This window comes from Mobula birostris, chromosome 24, assembly GCF_030028105.1.
Source record: "Mobula birostris isolate sMobBir1 chromosome 24, sMobBir1.hap1, whole genome shotgun sequence".
NCBI classification, from domain to species: Eukaryota; Metazoa; Chordata; class Chondrichthyes; order Myliobatiformes; family Myliobatidae; genus Mobula; species Mobula birostris.
The window spans coordinates 60,273,758-60,296,421 of NC_092393.1; the positions used below are offsets into that span (position 1 = coordinate 60,273,758).

At 47.9% G+C, this 22,664-nt stretch overlaps 1 protein-coding gene across 1 annotated transcript in view; it reads right to left on the reverse strand.

The window, feature by feature from the left end:
• Window positions 1-22,664, reverse strand: part of LOC140187197 (syntaxin-binding protein 4-like) — a 104,553-nt gene that overhangs the window by 62,660 nt on the left and 19,229 nt on the right. The window contains 6 exon segments of the mRNA XM_072242260.1: window positions 2,244-2,319; window positions 3,046-3,262; window positions 8,145-8,251; window positions 13,188-13,320; window positions 15,267-15,360; window positions 16,360-16,445. Coding sequence (XP_072098361.1) covers window positions 2,244-2,319; window positions 3,046-3,262; window positions 8,145-8,251; window positions 13,188-13,320; window positions 15,267-15,360; window positions 16,360-16,445 — 713 coding nt within the window.

Here is a 22,664-nt window from a genome sequence, read left to right on the forward strand (position 1 = left end):
GCAGATACATTGGGGACATTTATCAGGGGGGGGGAAGAGATAGATACATTGGGGACATTTACCGGGGGGGGGGGGAGAGGCAGATACATTGGGGACATTTACCGGGGGGGGGAAGAGATAGATACATTAGGGACATTTACCAGGGGTGGGGGAGAGGCAGATACATTGGGGACATTTACCAGGGGTGGGGGAGAGGCAGATACATTGGGGACATTTACTGGGGGGGGGGAAGAGGCAGGTACATTGGGGACATTTACCAGGGGGGGGGGAGAGGCAGATACATTGGGGACATTTACCAGGGGTGGGGGAGAGGCAGATACATTGGGGACATTTACCGGGGGGGGGGAAGAGGCAGGTACATTGGGGACATTTACCAGGGGTGGGGGAGAGGCAGATACATTGGGGACATTTACCAGGGTGGGGGAGAGGCAGATACATTGGGGACATTTACCAGGGGTGGGGAAGAGGCAGATACATTGGGGACATTTACCGGGGGGGGGGGGGAAGAGGCAGATACACTGGGGACATTTACCAGGGGTGGGGGAGAGGCAGATACATTGGGGACATTTACCGGGGGGGGGGGGGAAGAGGCAGATACATTGGGGACATTTACCAGGGGTGGGGAAGAGGCAGATACATTGGGGACATTTACCGGGGGGGGGGGGGGAAGAGGCAGATACATTGGGCAGTAAGCAGGAATCTTTTTAGGCAGAGAGTGGTGAATCTGTGGATTGCTCTGCCACAGACTGCAGTGGAGGCCAAGTCTGTGGGTATATATAAAGCAGAATTTGATAAGTTTCTTAATTGGTCAGGGCATCAAGGGATATGGTGAGGGGGCAGGTGTATGGGATTAAATGGGATCTAGGATGAGTCAAGATGAAATGGCAGAGCAGACTCAATGGGCTGAATGGCCTAATTCTGCTCCTATGTTTTATGGTCTTATGGGACTATGAGTTATAAGGAGAAAGAGGACAGGCTAGGGCTTTTCTCCCTGGAGTGAAGGAGATTGAAGGACGACTATATAAAGGTTTATAAAATCATGAGGGGCAGATTGTCACAGTAATTTCACCAGGGTAGGGGAATTTTAAAAACTAGAAGGGAAAGGATTAAGGTGAAAGATGAATAGTTAAGGTGACAGAGGACGTGAGAGACAGCCTTTTTCATACAGAGGGTGATGGATATAAGGAAGTGGTCAAGGAACATTAACAGCATTTAGACAGGTACATAGATAGGGAAGGTTCAGAGAGACAGTGACCAAACATGGGGAAAACCAAGTAGATCCAGCAAACAACTTGGTTGGTATGGATGAGTTGGGCTGAGGGGCGTGGTTCTGTGCTGTACAGTGCTAGGACTATGACAGAGGTGAATAAGCTGGTGCATCTGACAAGAGCAGAGAGAGATATTGGACATCTTCCATATCCAGGACAAGCCATTCTGATCAAAGGTTGGGCAATAGAGGCTTGCCTTCCCGACAGTACCCACATCTCAAGAATGTCGGGAGGGAATCCCAACATACATATCCTTTCTAACTCATTGTCCAGACAGGCCGACCTGCGTGTGTGGCATCTGGCTCACAACTCACATCGTGTGCAGGGTATTGATTCTACAACTAACAAAGAGAATCTACGTCAAATGTTAACATCTGTCTCCTGCACTGTCCTGTCACAGTATTAAGCACAAGTAAAAACAAAAGAAAGAAACTCCCTCCACACCATCCCATCACATACTCCCGAGGTCAGACACAGAGAGGAGCTCCCCCACACCGTCCCATCACACACTCCTGGGGTCAGACACACAGTGAAGCTCTCTCCACACTGTCCCATCACACACTCCCGGGGTCCCACACAGAGTGAAGCTCTCTCTACACTGCCCCATCACACACACTTCCAGGGTCAGACACAGTGAAGCTCCCTCCACACCATCCCATCACACACTTCCAGGGTCAGACACAGAGTGAAGCTCCCTCCACACTGTCCCATCACACACTCCTGGGGTCAGACACAGGCTAAAGCTCCCTCAACACCATCCCATCACACACTCTTGGGGTCAGACACAGGCTAAAGCTCCCTCCACACCGTCCCATCACACACTCCCCGGGTCAGACACAGCCTAAGGCTCCCTCAACACCATCCTAGCACACAAAATTGAGGAAGTTGCTAATTTTGGAGGTGATGTCGCTTTGTGCGGGCAGAAAAGGACAGTGTCTAGCCTGTGAGGGGGAAGTGTGGCCCAGTCATGTGTACCTGCAGAACTTGGGTCAGGGAGATTCCGTGTGGGCGAACCAGCCGGAGAACGATCCTTCTTCCCTGCGGATTTGCCCTGTGACAGGAAATTGGGCTTCAAACACAACCTGGCAGTCGAAGGCAGCCTTTCCTTAAACTCCCAGCAGGTCACACCTCTCATCCAGCGAACAGGCCCTCACGCTACTTCCCTCATCGTCCCATTTCCCTGTCGCATGCCGTACCCTCCCCGACACTCCATCCTCCCCACTCTCACTCACCCTCCCCGACACTCCATCTCCCTCCCCACACTCACTCACCCTCCCCGACACTCCATCTCCCTCCCTACCACCCTCACTCACCCTCCCCACCACCCTCACTCACCCTCCCCGACACTCCATCTCCCTCCCTACCACCCTCACTCACCCTCCCCGACACTCCATCTCCCTCCCTACCACCCTCACTCACCCTCCATCTCCCTCCCTACCACACTCCATCCTCCCCACACTCACAGTCCAGATCACTCATGCTCCCTGACACTCCATCTTTCTCCCCAGCCTCACTCCATCCCCCTCACTCACCATCCCACCTCTCGGCCTCCTAACCAGCTCCTCACCTCGCACCATCTCTCTCTCTCTCTGCTCCCTCTCCCTCCTGGCCTCACGCCACCCCCTCACTCACTATTCCCACCCCTCACCCTCGTCGCCCCACACCCTCTCTCCCTCCCCAGCACCACTCCACCCCCTCACTCACCACCCCCACCCCTCACCCTCGTCGCCCCACACCCTCTTTCCCTCCGCAGCCTCACTCCGTCCCCCTCACTCACCTGAGTGAACTGGAGGGAGGCGGTGTCATCAGTCAGGCTCTGGACCGGGGTTGTCGGACCGTGCTGGTGGCTGGGTGGGGGCAGGAGGAAACTGAAACCCGGAGGCTTTGGGGCAGTAGAGCTGCTGGGAGAGACGGGGGGTGGGTTTGACAGGACCACTGCATTCTCTGACTGAGAGCTTCTCCTCATAAAGGCAATCTCCACCATGTCCTCTGCCCTGCAGGAGAGGACCAGCGGTGACACAGGGAGACAGCCCCACCCAGACGTTTCCCCCCACCCACTACCCCACATTTCAATCTGAAAACAGGCTCTCAACTATCAGGTCCTGAACCAGAGAGGATAACTTCAGTTGCCCCATCACTAAACTGTTCCCACAACCTTTGGACTCATTTTCAAGGACTCTTCATCTCATATTTCTCGATATTTATTGCTTATTTATTTATTTATTGCTGTTTTGTAGTTGCAGAGTTTCTTAGCTTTTACACAATGGTTGTCTGTCTGTCCTGTTGGGGCAGTCCTTCATTCATTCCATTGAGTTGCTTGTATTTAATGTGAATGCCCACAAGAAATGTTGTATATAGTGACATATACAGTATGAACCTTGTTTAAGATTGTGCTGGTGAATCTCAGTGATTTCTGGCTGTTGCTCGATGAAACCAGGAAATCACCTAAATACCAGCAACACACATCAAAGTTGCTGGTGAACGCAGCAGGCCAGGCAGCATCTCTAGGAAGAGGTACAATCGACCTCGGCCCGAAACGTCAACTGTACCTCTTCCTAGAGATGCTGCCTGGCCTGCTGCGTTCACAAGCAACTTTTATGTGTTGCTTGAATTTCCAGCATTTGCAGAATTCCTCGTGTTTGCGTTTTTAAAACCACCTAAATACTTTGTTTTAATTGTTTTTTCCTGGCAAATCACCACAAGCGATAAGTCTGTAACCTGGCGGCAATTTGATGCAGCAAAACTGATGTGAGGCGAGGCAGCAGGCCCGTCACCGAGAATGAGGAAGGCTCGAAGTTCGATCCATTTAAGTGCCGGGCCAAATTGGAACGGTCATGTACAGGCAGCAGGGTCCAAGCCTCAGAGCATACCCAAGCTACTGAACACAATGTTCGGACAACAATTTAAGGGCCAGGCCAAACTGGGAAGATCGGGAACTGTCCCCAGAGCGTTTTGAAGTGACTGAACCTGATGTTTGGACAACGATTTATGAGTTGGGCTGAATCAGAAAGGTCGGGAACTGTCCCCAGAGCATTTTGAAGTGACTGAACCTGATTCCACAGATTCACCACTCTCTGTGTGAAGAAGTATTAGCCTTTTAGGACCGAGATTAGGAAAAACTTCTTCACACAGGGAGTGGTGAATCTGTGGAATTCTCTGCCACAGGAAACAGTTGAGGCCAGTTCATTGGCTATATTTAAGAGGGAGTTAGATATGGCCCTTGTGGCTAAAGGGATCAGGGGGTATGGAGGGAAGGCTGGTACAGGGTTCTGAGTTGGATGATCAGCCATGATCGTACTGAAAGGCGGTGCAGGCTCGAAGGGCTGAATGGCCTACTCCTGCACCTATTTTCTATGTTTCTATGTTTGGACAATTTATGCAGCAGGCTGAATCAGAAAGGTCAGGTACAGGCCAAATTGAGGCAGCGGGGTCTAGGCCCCATAGTGTATTGAAGTGACAGACCCTATCAAAACATGCAAATTGCTGGAGGAACTCAGCGACTAAGGCAGCGTCTATGGAAAAGAGTAAACAATTGACGTTTCGGGCCAAGACCCTTCATCAGGACTGGAAAAGAGAGTAATAGGAATTACAGAGGCATGAGAGAGGAGTTGGCCAAATTGATTGGAAAAGAACACTGGCAGGGATGACAGCACAGCAACGAAGGCTGTAATTTCTGGAAGCAATTCAGAAGGCACAGGATATATACATTCCAAAGAGGAAAGAGTATTCTGAAGGAAAGATGACACAACTGTGGCTAACAAGAGAAGTCAAAGCCATGTAAAAGTCAAAAGAGAGGGTGTATAATAGAGCAAAAATTAGTGGGAAGATAGAGGATTGGGAAGCTTTTAAAAACCAGAAGACAGCAAATAAAAAATTCATTGAGGAAAAGATGGAATACAAAAGAAGGCTAACCAATAATACTAAAGAGGCTAGCAAAAGTTTCTTCAGATACATAAAGTGTAAAAGAGAAGTGGGGGTAGATGTTGGACCACTGGAAAACGATGCTGGAGCGGTAGTTACGGGGGACAAGGAAATAACGGGCGAACTGAAAAAATATTTTGCATCAGTCTTCACTGTGGAAGACACTAGTAGTATATTGGAAGTTCCAGGTATCAGGGGCATGAAGTGTGTGAAGTTACCTTAACTAGAGAGAAGGTTCTTGGGAAACTGAAAGATCTGAGGACAGATAAGTCACCTGAACCAGATGGTGTACACCCCAGAGTTCTGACAGAGGTGGCTGAAGAGATTGTGGAGGCATTAGTAATGATCTTTCAAGAATCACTAGATGCTGGAATGGTTTTGGAAGACTGGAAAATGCAAATGACCCTCCACTCTTCAAGAAGGGAAAGAGAAGAAAGGAAACTATACGCCAGTTAGTCTGACCTCGGTACTTGGGAAGATGTTGGAGTTGATTGTTAAGGGTGTGGTTTCGGGGTATTTGGAGGCACATAATAGCACAGTTTCCTCAATGGAAAACCTTGCCTGACAAATCTATTGGAATTCTTTGAAGAAATAACAAGCAGGATTGACAAAGGAGAGTCAGTTGATGTGTACTTGGATTTTCAGAAGGCCTTTGATAAGGTGCAACACATGAGGCTACCTAACAAGTTAACAGCCCATGGTATCACAGGAAAAATACTAACATGGATTAAGCAGTGACCGATTGGCAGGAGGCAGAGAGTAGGAATAAAGGGAACCTTTTCTTATTGGCTGCCGGTGACGAGTGGTGTTCTACTGGGGTCTGTGTTGGGACCGCTTTTTTTAAAGTTAAATGTCAGTGACTTGAATGACAGAATTGATGGCTTTACTGCAAAGTTAGCAGATGATATGAAGACAGGTGGAAGGGCAAGTTGCTTTGAGGAAGTAGAGAGGCTACAGAAGGACTTAGGCAGATCAGGAGAATGAGCAAAGTGGCAGATAAAATACAGTCACAGACAAGAGAAAATCTACAGGTGCTGTAAATCCAAGCAACACACAAAAAATGCCTGGCCTGCTGAGTTCCTTCATCTTTTTGTGCTTGATAGAATACAGTGTCTGGAAGTGTATGGTCATGCACTTTGGTAGAAGAAATAAAAGTGTTGACTATTTTCTAAATGGAGAGAAAATTCAAAAATCTGAGGTGCAAAGGAACTTGGGAGTCCATGTGCAGGATTCCCTAAAGGTTAATTTGCAGGTTGAGTTTGTGGTAAGGAAGGCAAATGCAATGTTACCATTCATTTCAAGAGAACACGAATATAAAAGAAAGGATGTAATGTTGAGGATTTATAAAGCACTGGTGAGGCCTCACTTGGAGTATTGTGAGGAGTTTTGGGCCCTTATCTTAGAAAGGATGTGCTGATACTGGAGAGGATTCATGAAAATGATTCCAGGATTGAAAAGCTTGTTATATGAAAAGTGTTTGATGGCGCTGGGCCTGTATTCACTGGAATTCAGAAGAATGAGGGGTGACCTCATTGAAACCTATCGAATGGTGAAAGGCCTTGATAGAGTGGATGTGGCGAGGATGTTTCCTGTGGTGGGAGAGTCTGACAGCTTCAGAATAGAGGGGCGTCCTTTTAGAATGGAGATGAGGAGGAATTTCTTTAGCCAGAGAGTAGAATTCTTTGCCAGAGGCAGCCATGGAGGCCAAATCTTTATGTATATTTAAGGCAGAAGCTGATAGATTCTTGGTTCATCAGGGCACGAAGGGATACAGGGCAAAGGCAGGAGTTTGGGACTGAGAGGGAAAATGGATCAGCCGTGATAGAATGACCAGAGAAGACTTGATGGGCCAAATGGCCTAATTCTGCTCCTGTATCTTATGGTCTTATGAATTAGTCCCATTGCCTGTGTTTGGTCCACTACCTCTCAACCAAAAGGCTCCTGAATCAAAGGGGATAACTTCACTTGCCCCATTACTGAAATGTTCCCACAACCAACAGACTCACTTTCAAGGACTCTTAATCTCATGTTCTCAATACTTATTGCTTATTTATTTATTATTTTTATTTCTTTCTTTTTGTATTTACACCTTGTTGCCTTTTGCACACCGGTTGAATCCCCAACTTGATGCGGTCTTTCATTGATTCTGTTACGGTTATTATTTATTGCGTATATATTGAGAATTTATAGATTTATTGAATATGCCCACTAGGAACTGTATCTCAAGGTTGTATATGGTGACATATATGGCAACTTCACTTTCAACTTCCCTCTAAACGCTCCCACCTGTCCAAACATCTTTTAAACATCACAATTATACTTTCCTCCACCATTTCCTCTGGTAGTTCGTTCCATATACTCACCTCCCTCTGTGGAGAAAAATGTAGCTCCTCAGGTCTCTTTTAAACCATTTCCCCTCTCACTTTAAACCTGTGCCTTCTAGATTTGGACTCCCCTACCTTATCTATGACTGTCATGACTTTGTACACCTCTATAAGGTCACCTCTCCACCTCCTATGTTCCAGGGAAAAGGCCCAGCCTATTCAATATCTCCTTACAAGTCAAACCCTCTAGTTCCAGTACATCCTTGTTAAGATAGTTTGGTACCAGTTTAATGCATCCTTCATAGGGGCAGGGTGATCATAACTGTATTCTATACTCCAAATGTTGCCTCACAAGCATCTTGTACAGCTGTAACAGTAAGTCCCACCTCCTGTTCTCAGTCTCCTGGGCTTCCTTGCCTCCTTGTCTACGTATGTCTCCATCTTTAGGGAACTATGCATGCACTCCACCAATGCACGGGATCAGAAAAAGCTGCACAGGTCGGCATGCTGAGATTGCAGAACTCTGTGGGCAGAATGGCCTGTCCACCGTTCTATAATTGGCTGCCATGCTGAGATGTGGTGACACACACATAGTCTCTGTGAACATTACTGTCCTCACACCAGCACATACCTCAGCTTCAGCCTGGTTAGGATGCTCCTAGCTTCGTCATGGGTAACCCCAACCAGAGATTCCTTGTTGACAGACACCAACTGATCGCCGGCTCTCAGTCTCCCATCCTGCCGGACAAAGGAAGCACAGGTTACAGGGAGCAATGGGAGCGCGATCCGGAGAAATGTGAAGTGAATCACCTTGGAAGGTCGAGCTTGAAGGAAGAATACAGGATTCCTGGCGGTGTGTGGGCACGTGGCCAAGTGGTTAAGGCATTGGACGAGCAACCTGAAGGTCGTGAGTTCGAGCCCCAGCCGAGGCAACGTGTTGTGTCCTTGAGCAAGGCACTTAATCACACATTGCTCTGCGACGACACTGGTGCCAAGCTGTATGGGTCCTAATGCCCTTCCCTTGGACAACATCAGTGTCGTGGAGAGGGGAGACTTGCAGCATGGGCAACCTTGCCCAGGCCTGTGCCCTGGAGAGTGAAGACTTTCCAGGCGCAGATCCATGGTCTCGCAAGACTAACGGATGCCTGGCGGTGTGGAGGAACAGGGAACTCTTTGGGACCCACATCCCTTAAAGTTACTCCACAAGCCGATAGGTTAGTTACGAAGGCATATGGTGTGTTGTACTTAATTAATAGGGGAATTGAGTTCAAGAGCAGCGAGATAATATAAAACCCCAGTTAGACCACACTTGGAATATTGAGTCCTGTTCTGATTGTGTCACCATAGGAAGGATGTGGAAGCTTTAGAGAAGGTGCAAAGGAAATTTAGCAGGACACTGCCTGGATTAGAGAGCACGTCTCACAAGGAGAGACTGAGCAAGCTAAGGCTTTTCTCTTTGGAGCGAAGGAGGACGAGAAATGACTTGATAGAGGTGTACAAGATGATGAGAGGCACAGACGGAGTGGACAGTCAGAAACATTTTCCCAGGATGGAACTGACTGATACAAGGGGGCATAATTTTCAGGTGACAGGAGGAAAGTATGGGGGGGTTGTCAGAAGTAGGTTTTCACAGATTGAGGTGGGTGTGTGGATTGCCCTGGAAGGGGTAGTGGTAGAGGAAGATACATTAGAGACATCCCCAAGACTCTTAAATAGGCAGATGGATGAGAGAAAAATGGAGGGCTATGTAGGAGGGAAGGGTTAGAATGAGCTTAGAGTAGATTAAAATGTGGGCAGAACATCATGGGCCAAAGGGCCTGTACCGTAGTGTTCTATGTTCAATGCGTTCCGATGCCTGGACACACCAAGAGTGATGGACACACTTGGCAGGGATCTCTGAGCAGGAATATCCCTCTGCCTGGGCAGCGCTTTAGCGTTGTGAGTGTAACCCTCTACAGCGCAAGCGATCGGGGTTAAATTTCCGCCACTGTCTGTAAGGAGTTTACATGCTCTCCCCATGACTGTGCAGGTTTCCTCTCACATTCCAAAGATGCATGGGATAGGGGTAGTGAGTTGTGGGCACACTATGCTGGCACCAGAAACGTGGCGATACTTGCGGGCAGCGACTGTGTTGGCTGTTGATGCAAATTACGCATTTCACTGTATGCTCCAATGTTCTGACGTAGCGTGCGGTTAATGCCACGCTATTACAGCTCAGGCTGTTCCAGAGTTGGGAGTTCAATTCCGATGCCATTCTGTAAGGAGCCTGTATGTCCTCCCATGGAATGTGTGGGTTTTATCCGGGTGCTCCCGTTTCCTCCCCCAGTCCAAAGGTGTACCAGGTAGCTTAATCGGTCATTGTAAATTGTCCCACGGTTTAGGTTAGGGTTAATCGATCATTGTAAATTGTCCCGTGGTTTAGGTTAGGGGTTAATCGGGGTCGTCGGGGCTTGCAGGGCCAGTGTGGTTCAAAGGCCCAGAAGGGCTGACTCCATGCTTTATCACCAAGTAAATATGTAAAGTTAATTTCTAAAATAAAGCATGCCTCTCCGCAGCTACTGAAGCCCTCCCCAACAAGAACAGAGAACTGCTGTGGTTTAGTGGGAACAGGAACCTCTTTATGGCTGAATCAGCCACATGTCAGGTTTATTGCAAACATGAGGAAATCTGCAGATGCTGGAATTTCAAGCAACACACATCTGCTGGCCTGCTGCGTTCACCAGCAACCTGTACGTGTGATGCCTGTCAGGTTTAGTGAGCGGGATTCCAGGGGTTTGCAGAGGTGTTGCAGGGCTGCCAGCAGGGTAATACCGCCCTCCAGTGGCCATGCAGTCAACCTATCCTGGTCCAGTACATCAATGCAATTACCAAGAAAGCAAGCTTCATTAGGAGTTTGAGGAGATTTAGTCTGTCAAAGAGTCCAATAAATTTCTACAGATGTACCGTGGAGAGCATTCTGACGCAGGATTGGAAAAAGCTGCAGGGGGTTGTAGACTTAGACATCTTCATCACAGGCTCCCTTAAATATTCCACCTTTCACCATTAATCTATGACCTCTAGTTCTAGTCACACCCAACCTCACCCAATGGAAAAGGCCTGCTGACTCTATCTATACCCCTTATAATTTTATAAACCTCTATCAAATCTCCCCTCATTCTTCTGCGTTCCAGGGAATAAAGTCCTGACCTGTTCAATCTTTTCCTATAACTCAGGTCTTCAAGGCCCAGTGACACCTTTGTAAATTTTCTCTTTCTTCGTTCAAGCATATTGATATCATTCCTGTAGGTAGGTGACCAAGACTGCACACAATAAACAATACACCTACTCAGTCAAAAGTTTCAAATTATAAGTCCCCCTACCATTCAGGACTTGCTCTTTTCTCATTGCTACCATCAATGAGGAGGTGCAGGAGTCTGAAGACACACACTCAACATTTTAGGAACAGTTTCTTCCCCTCCGCTATCAGATTTCTGAATAAACAATGAACACTACCTCACTACTTTTGCATTACCTATTTAAAATATATATTTCCTATTGTGATTGATAGTATATTTTATGCATGGCACTTGTAATACCCTGGCTTAAGACCATGCTTTATCAATACAGTTATGCTGCTGGGCATTTTATTTTTTTTGCAGATTTCCTCAAAATGCAAATCTATATATGAAAAAGTGTTTCTTTAATTACATTAGCAATCGAGTATTTCATTTTTGCTGTTTAAAATTAAATTTCAGTTGATTGATAAATTAGGCTTGTTGAATTAGTCAATAGGATTTGTCTTGTCAACATTTTGGCCAATAAAATGTCCCAAGGAAACAAAGGATAGGGGCAGCCATTCTAGAGAGGGTGCGGGATCAAAATTTCGGGAAAGGATGGACAATAAACACGGCTGAAGAACATGATGAAATGGTAAACGCAAAATAATCTGCAGATGCTGGGGTCAAAGTAACACTCACAACACGCTGGAGGAACTCAGCAGGTCGGGCAGGACCCGTGGAAAAGATCGGTGGACGTTTCGGGCCAGAACCCTTCGTCCAGAAGAAAGGTTCTGGCTCAAAACATCAACCGTCCTGATGAAGGGTTCCGGCCAGAAACGTTGACCGCTTTTCCACGGATGCTGCCCGACCTGCTGAGTTCCTCCAGCGTGTTGTGGGTGTTGTTATGATGAAATGGTCACAAAACCCAATTTGGAAGGATAGATACAGATGTTTGGAAATCCTCATGCAGACTATAGTCTCATGGAGAATGTGCAGATAACTTTCAGTTAGCCAGCTAGCATACGGCCTTGGAGAAAGGGAAACAGGAGGCAGTACAATGGATGATGTTGCATTGATATTTATTTCTCTGCTTCTTTACTTGGATTGGTTTTTCCAGTGCAGAGCCATTTTGGTACCGTGAGTAAATGAAGTGAAGCAAACTGGACTGCTTACACAACAATGAGCTCCAACGATTACGTGCACGTTATAGACTGATATTTATATACACGACAATGAGCTCACAACGATTATGTGCATGTTACAGACTTACTTTTACTTTGATGTGCTTTTACTTTATTTGGTTTATTATAGTTTAAAATATTTTATCAACACAATTTCAATCTAAATTTATACTGGGGTGAGCTAAATTATTGCTTCCTGGTGAACAGTAATTTGCATGGGTGTGTCAGTATTCATGCAGGTAATTGTCTTACTTATCGTTAGAAGAAACTTACAAACTTTTATGTTTTTGTGTTTATCCGAATTATATCCATCCTAGACCTGTTTATTTACTGGTAATGGCCCTTTCATTGTCACTTCCAGGCATTGTTGAGTATGTTGCTGTTAGTTTTGTATTCAGAGTACTAGCTAACTTACTACAAGCCTATGGTAAGAGGGTTACACACTGAACTGTTGCTGCAAAATTTCATGACAGACGACAGTGACAATAAACCAGATTCTGACCCCACAGACATCTCTACCTGAAATGCACAAGAACCACAGTAGCCAGTTTAGTGAGCCTTTGTCCATGACCATAAGACCATAAGACACAGGAACAGAATTAGGCCACTCAGCCCATTGAGTCTGCTCTGCCATTCCATCATGGCTGATTTATTATCCCTCTTAATCCTATTCTCATGCCTCCTCACCATAACATTTGACACCCTTGCTAATCAAGAACCTATCAGCCTCCGCTTTAAATATACTGAATGATTTGGCCTCCACAACCATCTGTGGCAATAAATTCCACAGACTCACCGCCCTTTGATTAAAGAAATTCCTCCTTATCTGTGCTCCAAAGGAACGTACATACCTCAATTTGGAGGCAATGCCCTCTGGTCCTAGACTCCCCCACTGTAGGAAATATCCTCTCCACGTCCACTCTATCTAGGCTTTTCAATATTTGATGGATTTCAATGAGATCCCTCCTCAGTCTTCTAAGCTCCAGCAAGTACCGACCCCAAGCCATCAAACGCTTCTCATATGTTAACTCTTTCATTCTTGTCAACCTTCTCTGGACCTTTTCCAATGCCAGCACATCCTTTCTTAGATATGAGGCCACAAACTGCTCACAATACTCCACGCGTTGACTGGTGCTGTAGGGCCCAATGGGAAGGGTCAGTATACTCTGTTCTACATACACTCACAGGTGAGCGTGCGATCACACACTCGCTGGCAAATGTGGCAATGACACTTACCTTGTGACACTCTCCACCGGGAACCACCTCCTGCACATGCACCATTGGTCCGTCGGGCTTGTTTGTGCCACCTGAGATGTTCAGACCAAGACCCAGACCCCTGGGAACGCTGATGAGCTGGACTGCACCATGACTGCAAGAGGACGAAGGTAGGGTCAGAAGCATTGTGTCCCAGTCAGGATCCTGACCTCATTGTCACACCCGACCTATCATCACCTCTGACCTCTGTATGCCTGGGCTGTCTTTCCAGCTGGAGGTGAGGGGGTCCCCAGTGGAAGTCCTTTTACGAGGAAGTTCTTCCCATGCACCTTGGGGATCTGGAGTGGAGGCTGCTGCATAGAGCGGTGCCCTGTAACAAGTTCCTTAGTTTGTACACGGATCTCCCAGCTGCATGACACTTCTTCGGGCTGGAGGAGACCGTGTACCACATGTACATAGAGTGTGCGAGGCTGCAGCCCCTTTTTGCCTATCTGCGAGAGCTGCTTCTCGTCTTCTGGTTGCATTTTAGCCCCATCCTATTTATATACGATCATCCAGTAAGGAGGGGGGCATGGAGAGATGAAGATGTCCTTATCAACTTGCTCCTGGGTCCTGGAAATGGGTGGTGGAGGACCTGCCCGGGCAGACTGCCTAGCTACGTTTAGGGGTATGCCTGTGCCCGGGTAACCATTGAGAGGGAACATGCGCTTTCCATGGTGACCATAGAGGCTTTCCGGGACTGTTGGGCTCCGCAGGGAATTAGCGCCATCATTGACAAAGATGGAAACATTTTAGTTTAATGGCGTTTGTCTAGCAGTAGTGTAGTAATTGTGTTAGCCACTGTTTTGTATATCTTGTAGCACTGAATTTGTAATCAAGATAATCTGTAAACAAGATATTTTGTAAAAAAAAGACCTCTGTATGCCCACCCCCTCACTGATCCCTGTCACCAGGGACAGAGGCTGTGTGTCACGGTCTGGATCCCAACCCCACTGTCACCACTTTAACTCCCAAACCACACCAATCCCCAACACCCAGGACAGAGGGAGGGTCAGAGGCAGCACTTCCCACCCAGGGGTCAGTGCACAGTGCTCAGCCGACCAGCACTCCCAGAATCTCAACCCCACCGTCACCCCCAACTCTCGTCGTGGCCTCACCAATCCCAAACTGACCCTGTCACCACCAACACCAGATTCCTGACCCCACACACCGATCTCCATCACCACCAACACTAGATTATAAACTGTCACACCCAAATCCCGTCACGGCCTTCCCCCACCCCCCACACCGATCTCCATCACCACCGACACTAGATTATAACCTGTCACACCCAACTCCCGTCACAGCTCTCCCACACTGATCTCTGTCACCACCAACACTAGATTATAACCTGTCACAGCTCCCCCACACTGATCTCTGTCACCACCAACACTAGATTATAACCTGTCACAGCTCTCCCACACCCCCCACATCGATCTCCATCACCACCGACACTAGATTATAACCTGTCACAGCTCTCCCACACCAATCTCCATCACCAGCAACACTGGATTATAACCTGTCATGGCTCTCCCACACCCCCCACACTGACCTCCATCACCACCGACACTAGGATCCTGACCCATCACCCCCAGACACGTCACGGCCCTCCCCCACCCACACTGTTTCCTGTCACAGGATCGTAACCCCTATCCCTCCCCATTACACCCCCTCCCCAATCATTCCACGACAGAAATCTCCTGTCACCCAAACACCGACCCTTGTCACCTTACGCACCAGGATCCTGACCCCACCTTCACCCTCCCACACTAATATTTGTCACCTCTCAAACCTGCTGACCCAACCGGAGATCCCAAAACCAATCTCCCGTCACTCCACACTGATCCCCAGTCAATCCCTGACCCCCATCACCCCCTGAATGTGACCCCTGCCCTCCCTGACCTCTGTCACCCCTCCCGTACTGAGCTGGTGGGAGCAGAGGAGGGTGGGCGTCTATAAGGTGTTGGTGCCAGAGGCAGGGTGCCCTAGTCCCCTGGGGAACCAACCCCCGACTCTCGGTGAGTGCTGAGCCAGCCCCACCCACCCACACTCTGACCGTACCTTCCTGCTGACGGTGCAGTTGGGGCCGAGGGTCCGGCGTCCTTGGGGCTGAGGGAACCGGAGGAGGAGGAGGTCGGACTCTCCGGGCATCTCCCTGCGGGGGTAACGTGAGAGGTCACTCACTGCGTGGCCCAGGCCACAGGACACAGCTTGCTGGCTTCACCGTCAGGTAGCGGAGCAGAATTCGGACATTTGTCCCACAAGTTCATCACCACCGTTCAATCGTGGCTGCTTTATTTTAAACCCCATTCTCTGGCCCTTACTGCATAACCCTGCAGACTAAATGGGCCGAGTGGCCTAATTGTGTTCCTATGTCTTACGGTGTAACCTTTTACCCCATTACCAATCCTTGGCATAAATATACCCACCGACCTGACTACCAGAGCCGTCTGTGGCAGCAAATCCCACAGATTCACCAACAGCTGGCTCAAGAAATTCCTCAGCTCAGTTTTGAAGGGAACGTCCCTTTATTCCGAGTCTGCGGCCTTGGTTCCAAAACTCTCCGGGTTGTTTTTATTTATTCTCAAGTTTTAACTTATGAAGTGTATCACATCATGCCTAATCGACCCACAGTGAATACAACCCTTCGGTAATGAGCCTGCCAATATCCTGGGAATAGACTCCAACTGCTGACTCCGGGACAGCCCACCCACGCAGCCCGGGGCTGGATGTCCCGACCGACTGCATGCTACAAACCCTGAAATGGACACACTGCCTAGCTGTGCTACAAGTCCCCTCTCTGACCCATTACCCTGCTGGTACCTCTGACCCAGGCTCACTGCACCCGTACCCGTTTACACTCCACGTGGATCGCCAACCACCTCTCAGAGCTGGTGTACCTGGTTCAGGAGTGCTGCCCAAGGCAGGGCAGACATTACAGTGCACTGGGACAACAGACAGACGGACGCAGCCTACCATCGGTGGGCTAGTCTTGAACCAGCTCTGTCCCTCACACTCTTAAGTCACTCTGGCTAGCCAATGTCTACCTGCTCCCCTCCCCCCTCCCATCCATGATCCACATGAAGTGTGCTCCTGGACTCGCTCGGAGACGGTTACCACCGGTCTCTGAGGACCGATGGAGCAGGAATCTCACCGATGATGTGGGGAGTGGGCGAGCTCCGGGCCGATCCTGTGTTACTCTGGGACCCATACTTCTCCATCAGCCCTGTGAACTCCCTCCTAAGGGAAGGAGACCAGAATTAGAACCAAACGCAGATTCTGTCAACTCCCACCAGCATGCCCAACCTCCCAAAACACCCCTTTACCATTGTGTTAAAAGTTTCCCCAATGACTAACATCACATTGTACAATACTCAGCACTTCATAAACTAGTGAGAGGTTCAAATTAACACTGAATTATCACAGAGACCATAAGACTAAAGTCCAAAAGTTCAAAGTAAATTTATTATCAAAGTTCATATGTTACGGCATACTATCCCGAGATTCATTTTCTTTTCTTTTCTTGTGGGCTTACTTAATAAATCTATTGAATAATAACCATAACAGAATCAATGAAAGATCGCCCTTTGGGGCTTTCAACCAGAGTGTAGAAGAAAACTGTTCAGATACAAAAGAAATAAATAAGCAATAAATATTGAGAACATGAGAACTGAAGAACAGAATTAATCTATTCAGTCTGTTCCGCTATTCCATCACAGCTGATTTACTATGAAAGAACGCAGAGAGTATTTGTAAGGATGTTGCCGGGACTTGAAGGTCTGAGTTACAGGGAGAGACTGAATGGGTTCCGACTTCATTCCCTGGAGTGTAGAAGACTGAGGGAGGTTTGATAGAGGTATACAAAATTATGGCGGGCTATAGATAGGGTAAATGCGAGCAAGGATTCTCCACTGAGGTTGGGTGAGACTAGAACTAGAGGTCATGGGTTAAAGGTGAAAGATGAAATGTTTAAGGGGGACATGAGGAGGAACTTCTTCACTCAGAGGGTGGTGAGAGTGTGGAATGAGCTGCCAGCGGATGCAGGTTCGATTTCAACATTTGAGAGACGTTTGGATAAGTAAGTGGATGGGAGGGGTGTGGAGGGGTCTGATCCAGGTGTGGGTAGATGGAACTAGGTGGAATGACAGTTCAACACAAACCAGATGGGCTGAAGGACCCATTTCTGTGCAGGAGTCCTTAGCTCCAGCTCCACTCTGGGTCTAAACTGGGTCCAAGCACCCTCTACCCTTCAAGATGGTGCCAGCGTCCAACCCTGCCTTGGTTGACATCTTCAGATAGCTCAAGAAAATGTCTTTTTTTATTCTTTTACGTCTATTTTTCACCTTAAATGTGTTTCTGGGATTGTTAGAGCCTGCGATTTACAGTTTGGAGATCGAATGAGTGGTCAACGCTTTGCTGTCTGGAGAAGATTCTGGGAAGTGAGCACACACTCAGATGGCCTCCACGTGTTTAAACTTCGAGACGGAGCACGAGCCAATGTTCAACTCCATTTCAACGATTAAAGCATCTATTAATCACCGATTAAAGTGTCAAGGAAGATTGAGACATCAAAGTGAATGCAGAAGACGAGCGAGAGTTCAGCGTTGATTGCCTTCCTTTTGATCACTGTCAAGGAGTCTGTGAGTGGCCTAGCACTGTGAGGGTCGATGTGGCATGTGGGTAGGCCTCCGCCTCCTGTGGTGCCCCTCTCTTTCGTTGAATGTTGCTGATATCAGAGGATGGTATCATAGTTCTGCACGTATGGATTGGACTAGTAAGTTTATGTACTGTGGACTTTTTCCATATGGGGTTTTTATATCCTGTGTTTTTTTAATCACCCGTTCCTTTTATGTTTTGTTGTGCAAGGGGATGGGGTTTGGGGGTTGATGTTCTTGCTCAATTTACACAGGAGAAGGGAGGGGGGGTTGATGTTCCTCTCTGAACAACTCATGTTCTTTCTTTGCTTTGTGGCTATCCGGAGAAGAATTTCAGAGTTGTGTATGGACACATGCTCTGATAATAAATGAAGCTGTGTACACCTCCCCAGCTGCACTCATCAGTCTGACTGGTGTGGGTGACACAGTGCCTGTCTCCCCGCCCTGACAGGGTTAAAGTGACTGCACTCATCAGTCTGACCTGTTGTGGGTGACACAGTGCCCGTCTCCCAGCCCTGACAGGGTTAAAGCTAATGTGCTTTAAGCAGATTTACAGAGCCATTTCATAAAGCATACAGGTCACTAAATTAATTTTCAATCATTTTTTTCATTGTCTCCAGTTTCCATTTTAATCCTCTAAATCAAGAAATAATCTCTGTAACCAACCATGGGACGCTGAGGCTGGAAAGGCAAGGGGTGAGGGCAGGCCAGGGGCAGAGGTTAGGGCACCACTTCCACTGGCAGCTCCTCCCACACTCTCACCACCCTCTGAGTGAAGAAGCTGTAGTCTAACCCAACCTCAGTGGAAAAAGCCTGCTTGCATTTACCCTATCTATATCTGTCATAATTTTGTGCACTTCTATCAAATCTCCGCTCATTCTCCTGCGCTCTAGGGAATGAAGTCATAACCGATTCAACCTTTCCCTATAACTCAGGTCCTCAAGTCCTGGCAACATCCTTATAGATCTCCTCTGCACTCTTTCAACCTTATTTACATCTCTTCTGTAAGTAGGTGACCAGAACTGTGTACGATAATCCGGATTTGTCCTCACCACTGTCTCATACAACTCTGCCTCTGGCTTCCCATCTCATGCAGCAGCCCAGGATGAAAGGAGCGGAGAGATGTGGTAAGCTGAAAACAGACGCAGGCTGGTTCCCCGATGTCTCTATCCTCAAGCCACTTATTAATCCTGCTTTTTGAGAGATTGCCAGAGCTAAGTCTGCTTTTCCCTGTTAAAGTTGAGGCGAGTGGAGGTGGGGGGAGGGGGATGGTGTACAGTGTTCACACAGAGGTTCATAGAAACATAGAAAATAGGTGCAGGAGTAGGCCATTCGGCCCTTCGAGCCTGCACCGCCTTTCAGTACGATCATGGCTGATCATCCAACTCAGAACCCTACACCAGCCTTCCCTCCATACCCCCTGATCCCTTTAGCCACAAGGGCCATATCTAACTCCCTCTTAAATACAGCCAATGAACTGGCCTCAAATGTTTCCTGTGGCAGAGAATTCCACAGATTCACCACTCTCTGTGTGAAGAAGTTTTTCCTAATCTCGGTCCTAAAAGGCTTCTCCTTTATCCTCAAACTGTGACCCCTCGTTCTGGACTTCCCCAACATCGGGAACAATCTTCCTGCATCTGGCCTGTCCAATCCCTTTAGAATTTTATACGTTTCAATAAGATCCCCCCTCAATCTTCTAAATTCCGATGAGTATAAGCCTAGTCGATCCAGTCTTTCATCATATGAAAGTCCTGCCATCCCAGGAATCAATCTGGCGAACCTTCTTTGTACTCCCTCTATGGCAAGGATGTCTTTCCTCAGATTAGGGAGGCTGGATCGGTTAAATATCAGGATTGTGAATGGAGTCTGATGGGATCAGGCTGGAAATCACTGTCTCTGTGTCACACAAGTTAGGCTGGTAGCAAGGGGTTCCCAACCTTCTTTATGCCACGGACCCCTACCATTAACTGAGTGGACCCCAGGCTGGGAACCTCTGGTGTAGTGGCTGGTGAAAGTGCCTCCTTCCCCTTTCCTTTCCAGTACTGAAGAGGGGTCTCTGCCCAACACTTCAGCTGTTTATTCCCCTCCGTAACTGCCCCTGACTTGCTGAGCTTCTCCAGCACCTTATGTGTGTTGCTCCGGATTTCCAACATCTGTGTTTGGGATGTAGAGATTATCAGCACGAACTGATTCTGGCTGCATCTGAAGTATTGGGGTCGTATAGCATTCTATTAGGGTTGCCCCATTACACTACAGGAACGACGTGCAGGCTTTAGAGAGGGTGCAGAACAGATTCACAAGGATGCTGCCTGGATGTCCAGCCACTGCAGAATTTTTAAACTGAGATACAGTGCAGAACAGGCCCTTTTGACCTTTCACACTGCACCGCCCAGCAACCCCCGATTTAACCCCAATCTAACCACGGGACAATTCACAATGACCAATTAACCTAGCCGGGTATGACTTTGGAATCCGCGTTTGTGTGTAAATAAGGCACAGGATAAACAGTAGGTACTGTACTGGATACGCTGAGTATCCAGAGACACATGGTTCGGGTGAGTGAGTTGTGAGGATGTTACGATATTTTCGTACTGCAAGAATGGCCACAGTTGTGGGCTTCCCCCAGCACATCCTCACTGATTTGATTGATTTGATTTGAAGCAAACAACGCATTTCAGGGTACAGTTGGTGGCCACTTTATTAGGTACAGCTGGTTACCAGCTCGTGGGGGTGACAATTACTGGAAGTTTGAGAAATCGGCGTTGATACCATCAAATTGGAGGCTACCCAGACAGAATATAAGGTGTTGCTCCTCCAACCTGAGTGTGGCCTCATCGCGGCAGGAGGCCATGGACTGACATGTCGGAATGGGAATTGAAATGAGCGGCTACAGGGAGATCCTGCTTTTCCAGGTGGACGGAGTGTAGGCGCTTGGCAAAGCAGCTGCCAGAAAAAGTGGGATCTCCCTGTAGCCATGCATTTCAATTCCAGTTCCCATTACCAGCTCTTCACTTCACCCCCTCCCCTTCTCCCGGTTTCACCCATCACCTGCCACCTCGTACTTCTTACTTTGACTTTGTGCCTTCCTTTCCTGACGAAGGGCCTTGGCCTGAAATGCCGACTTTTTCCCATAGATGCTGCCTGGCCTGCTGAGTAGCTCCAGCGTTTTGTGTGAGACAGATACATGATCCCCTTCAATAAGCTCATAAATAAGACAGAGGAGCAGAAATAGGCCATTTGGCCCATCGAGGCTGCTCTGCCATTCAGTCATGGCTAATCCTTTTTTCGCCTCCTCCAGCCCACTCCCCGTAACCTTTGATACCATGTCCAATCAAGAACCTATCAAGCTCTGCCTTAGATCATAGTCATAGTCATACTTTATTGATCCCGGGGGAAATTGGTTTTCGTTACAGTTGCACCATAAATAATTAAATAGTAATAAAACCATAAATAATTAAATAGTAATATGTAAATTATGCCAGGAAATAAGTCCAGGACCAGCCTATTGGCTCAGGGTATCTGACCCTCCAAGGGAGGAGTTGTGAAGTTTAATGGCCACAGGTAGGAATGACTTTCTATGACGCTCTGTGTTGCATCTCGGTGGAATGAGTCTCTGGCTGAATGTACTCCTGTGCCCACCCAGTACATTATGTAGTGGATGGGAGACATTGTCCAAGATGGCATGCAACTTGGACAGCATACCCAACGACCTGGCCTCCACAACTGCCTGTGGTAACAAACTCCACAAATTCACCACCCCTTGGCTAAAGAAATTTCTCCTCATCTCTGTTTTGAAAGGGCGACCCTCTATCCTGAGGCTGTGCCCTCTTGTCCTAGACTCCCCCACCATGGGAAACATCCTTTCCACATCTACTCTGACTAGGTCTTTCAATATTTGAAAGGTTTCAATGAGCTTCTCCCTCATCATTCTGAACTCCTGCGAGTATAGGCCCAGAGCTATCAAACGTTCCTCGCATGGTGACCCTTTCATTCCCAGAATCATCCTTGTGAACCTGCTCCGAACCCTCTCCAATGCCAGCACATCTTTTCTTAGATGAGGAGCCCATTCTCTTGCTCATTCTCCTAATCTGTCTAAGTCTTTCTGCAGCCTACCAGTTTCCACAACCCTACCTGCCCGGTATGTGCAGGAACTGGAAGGATACGGACACTGAGTGGGTAGAAGGGATCAGTTTTGCTGGACATTTGATTACTAACTTAGTCAGTAACAACATTACGGGCTGAAGGGCCTAATCCTGTGGCATACCCTCTACATGCTACAGAGTACTGCACGGTCAAAGACACAATCATTCAAAGGATGTGCTGGCACTCGAGAGGGTCCAGAGGAGGCTCATTAGAATGACCCGGACAATGAAGTGGTAAACGTATGAGGAGCATTTGATGGCTCTGGGCCTATACTTGCTGGTGTTTGAATGGGGGGGGGGGTGGAATCTCATTGAAAGCTACCAAATATTGAAAGACGTAGACAGAGTGGAGGTGGAGGGAATATTTTCAATAGTTGGAGAGTCTAGGACCAGAGGGCACAGCCTCAGAACAGAGGAATGTCCCTTTAGAACAGAGATGAGGAATTTCTTTAGCTAGTGGGTGGTGAATCCGTGGAATTCATTGCCAGGGATGGCTGTAGAGACCAAGTTACTGAGTATATTTAAAGCGGAGGTTCATCGGTTCTTGATTAGTAAGGCACCCAAGGTTACGGGGAGAAGGCAAGAGAATGGGGTTGAGAGGGAAAACAAATGAGGCAAAATCAAATGGCACAGTAGACTCGATGGGCTGAATGGCCTACCTC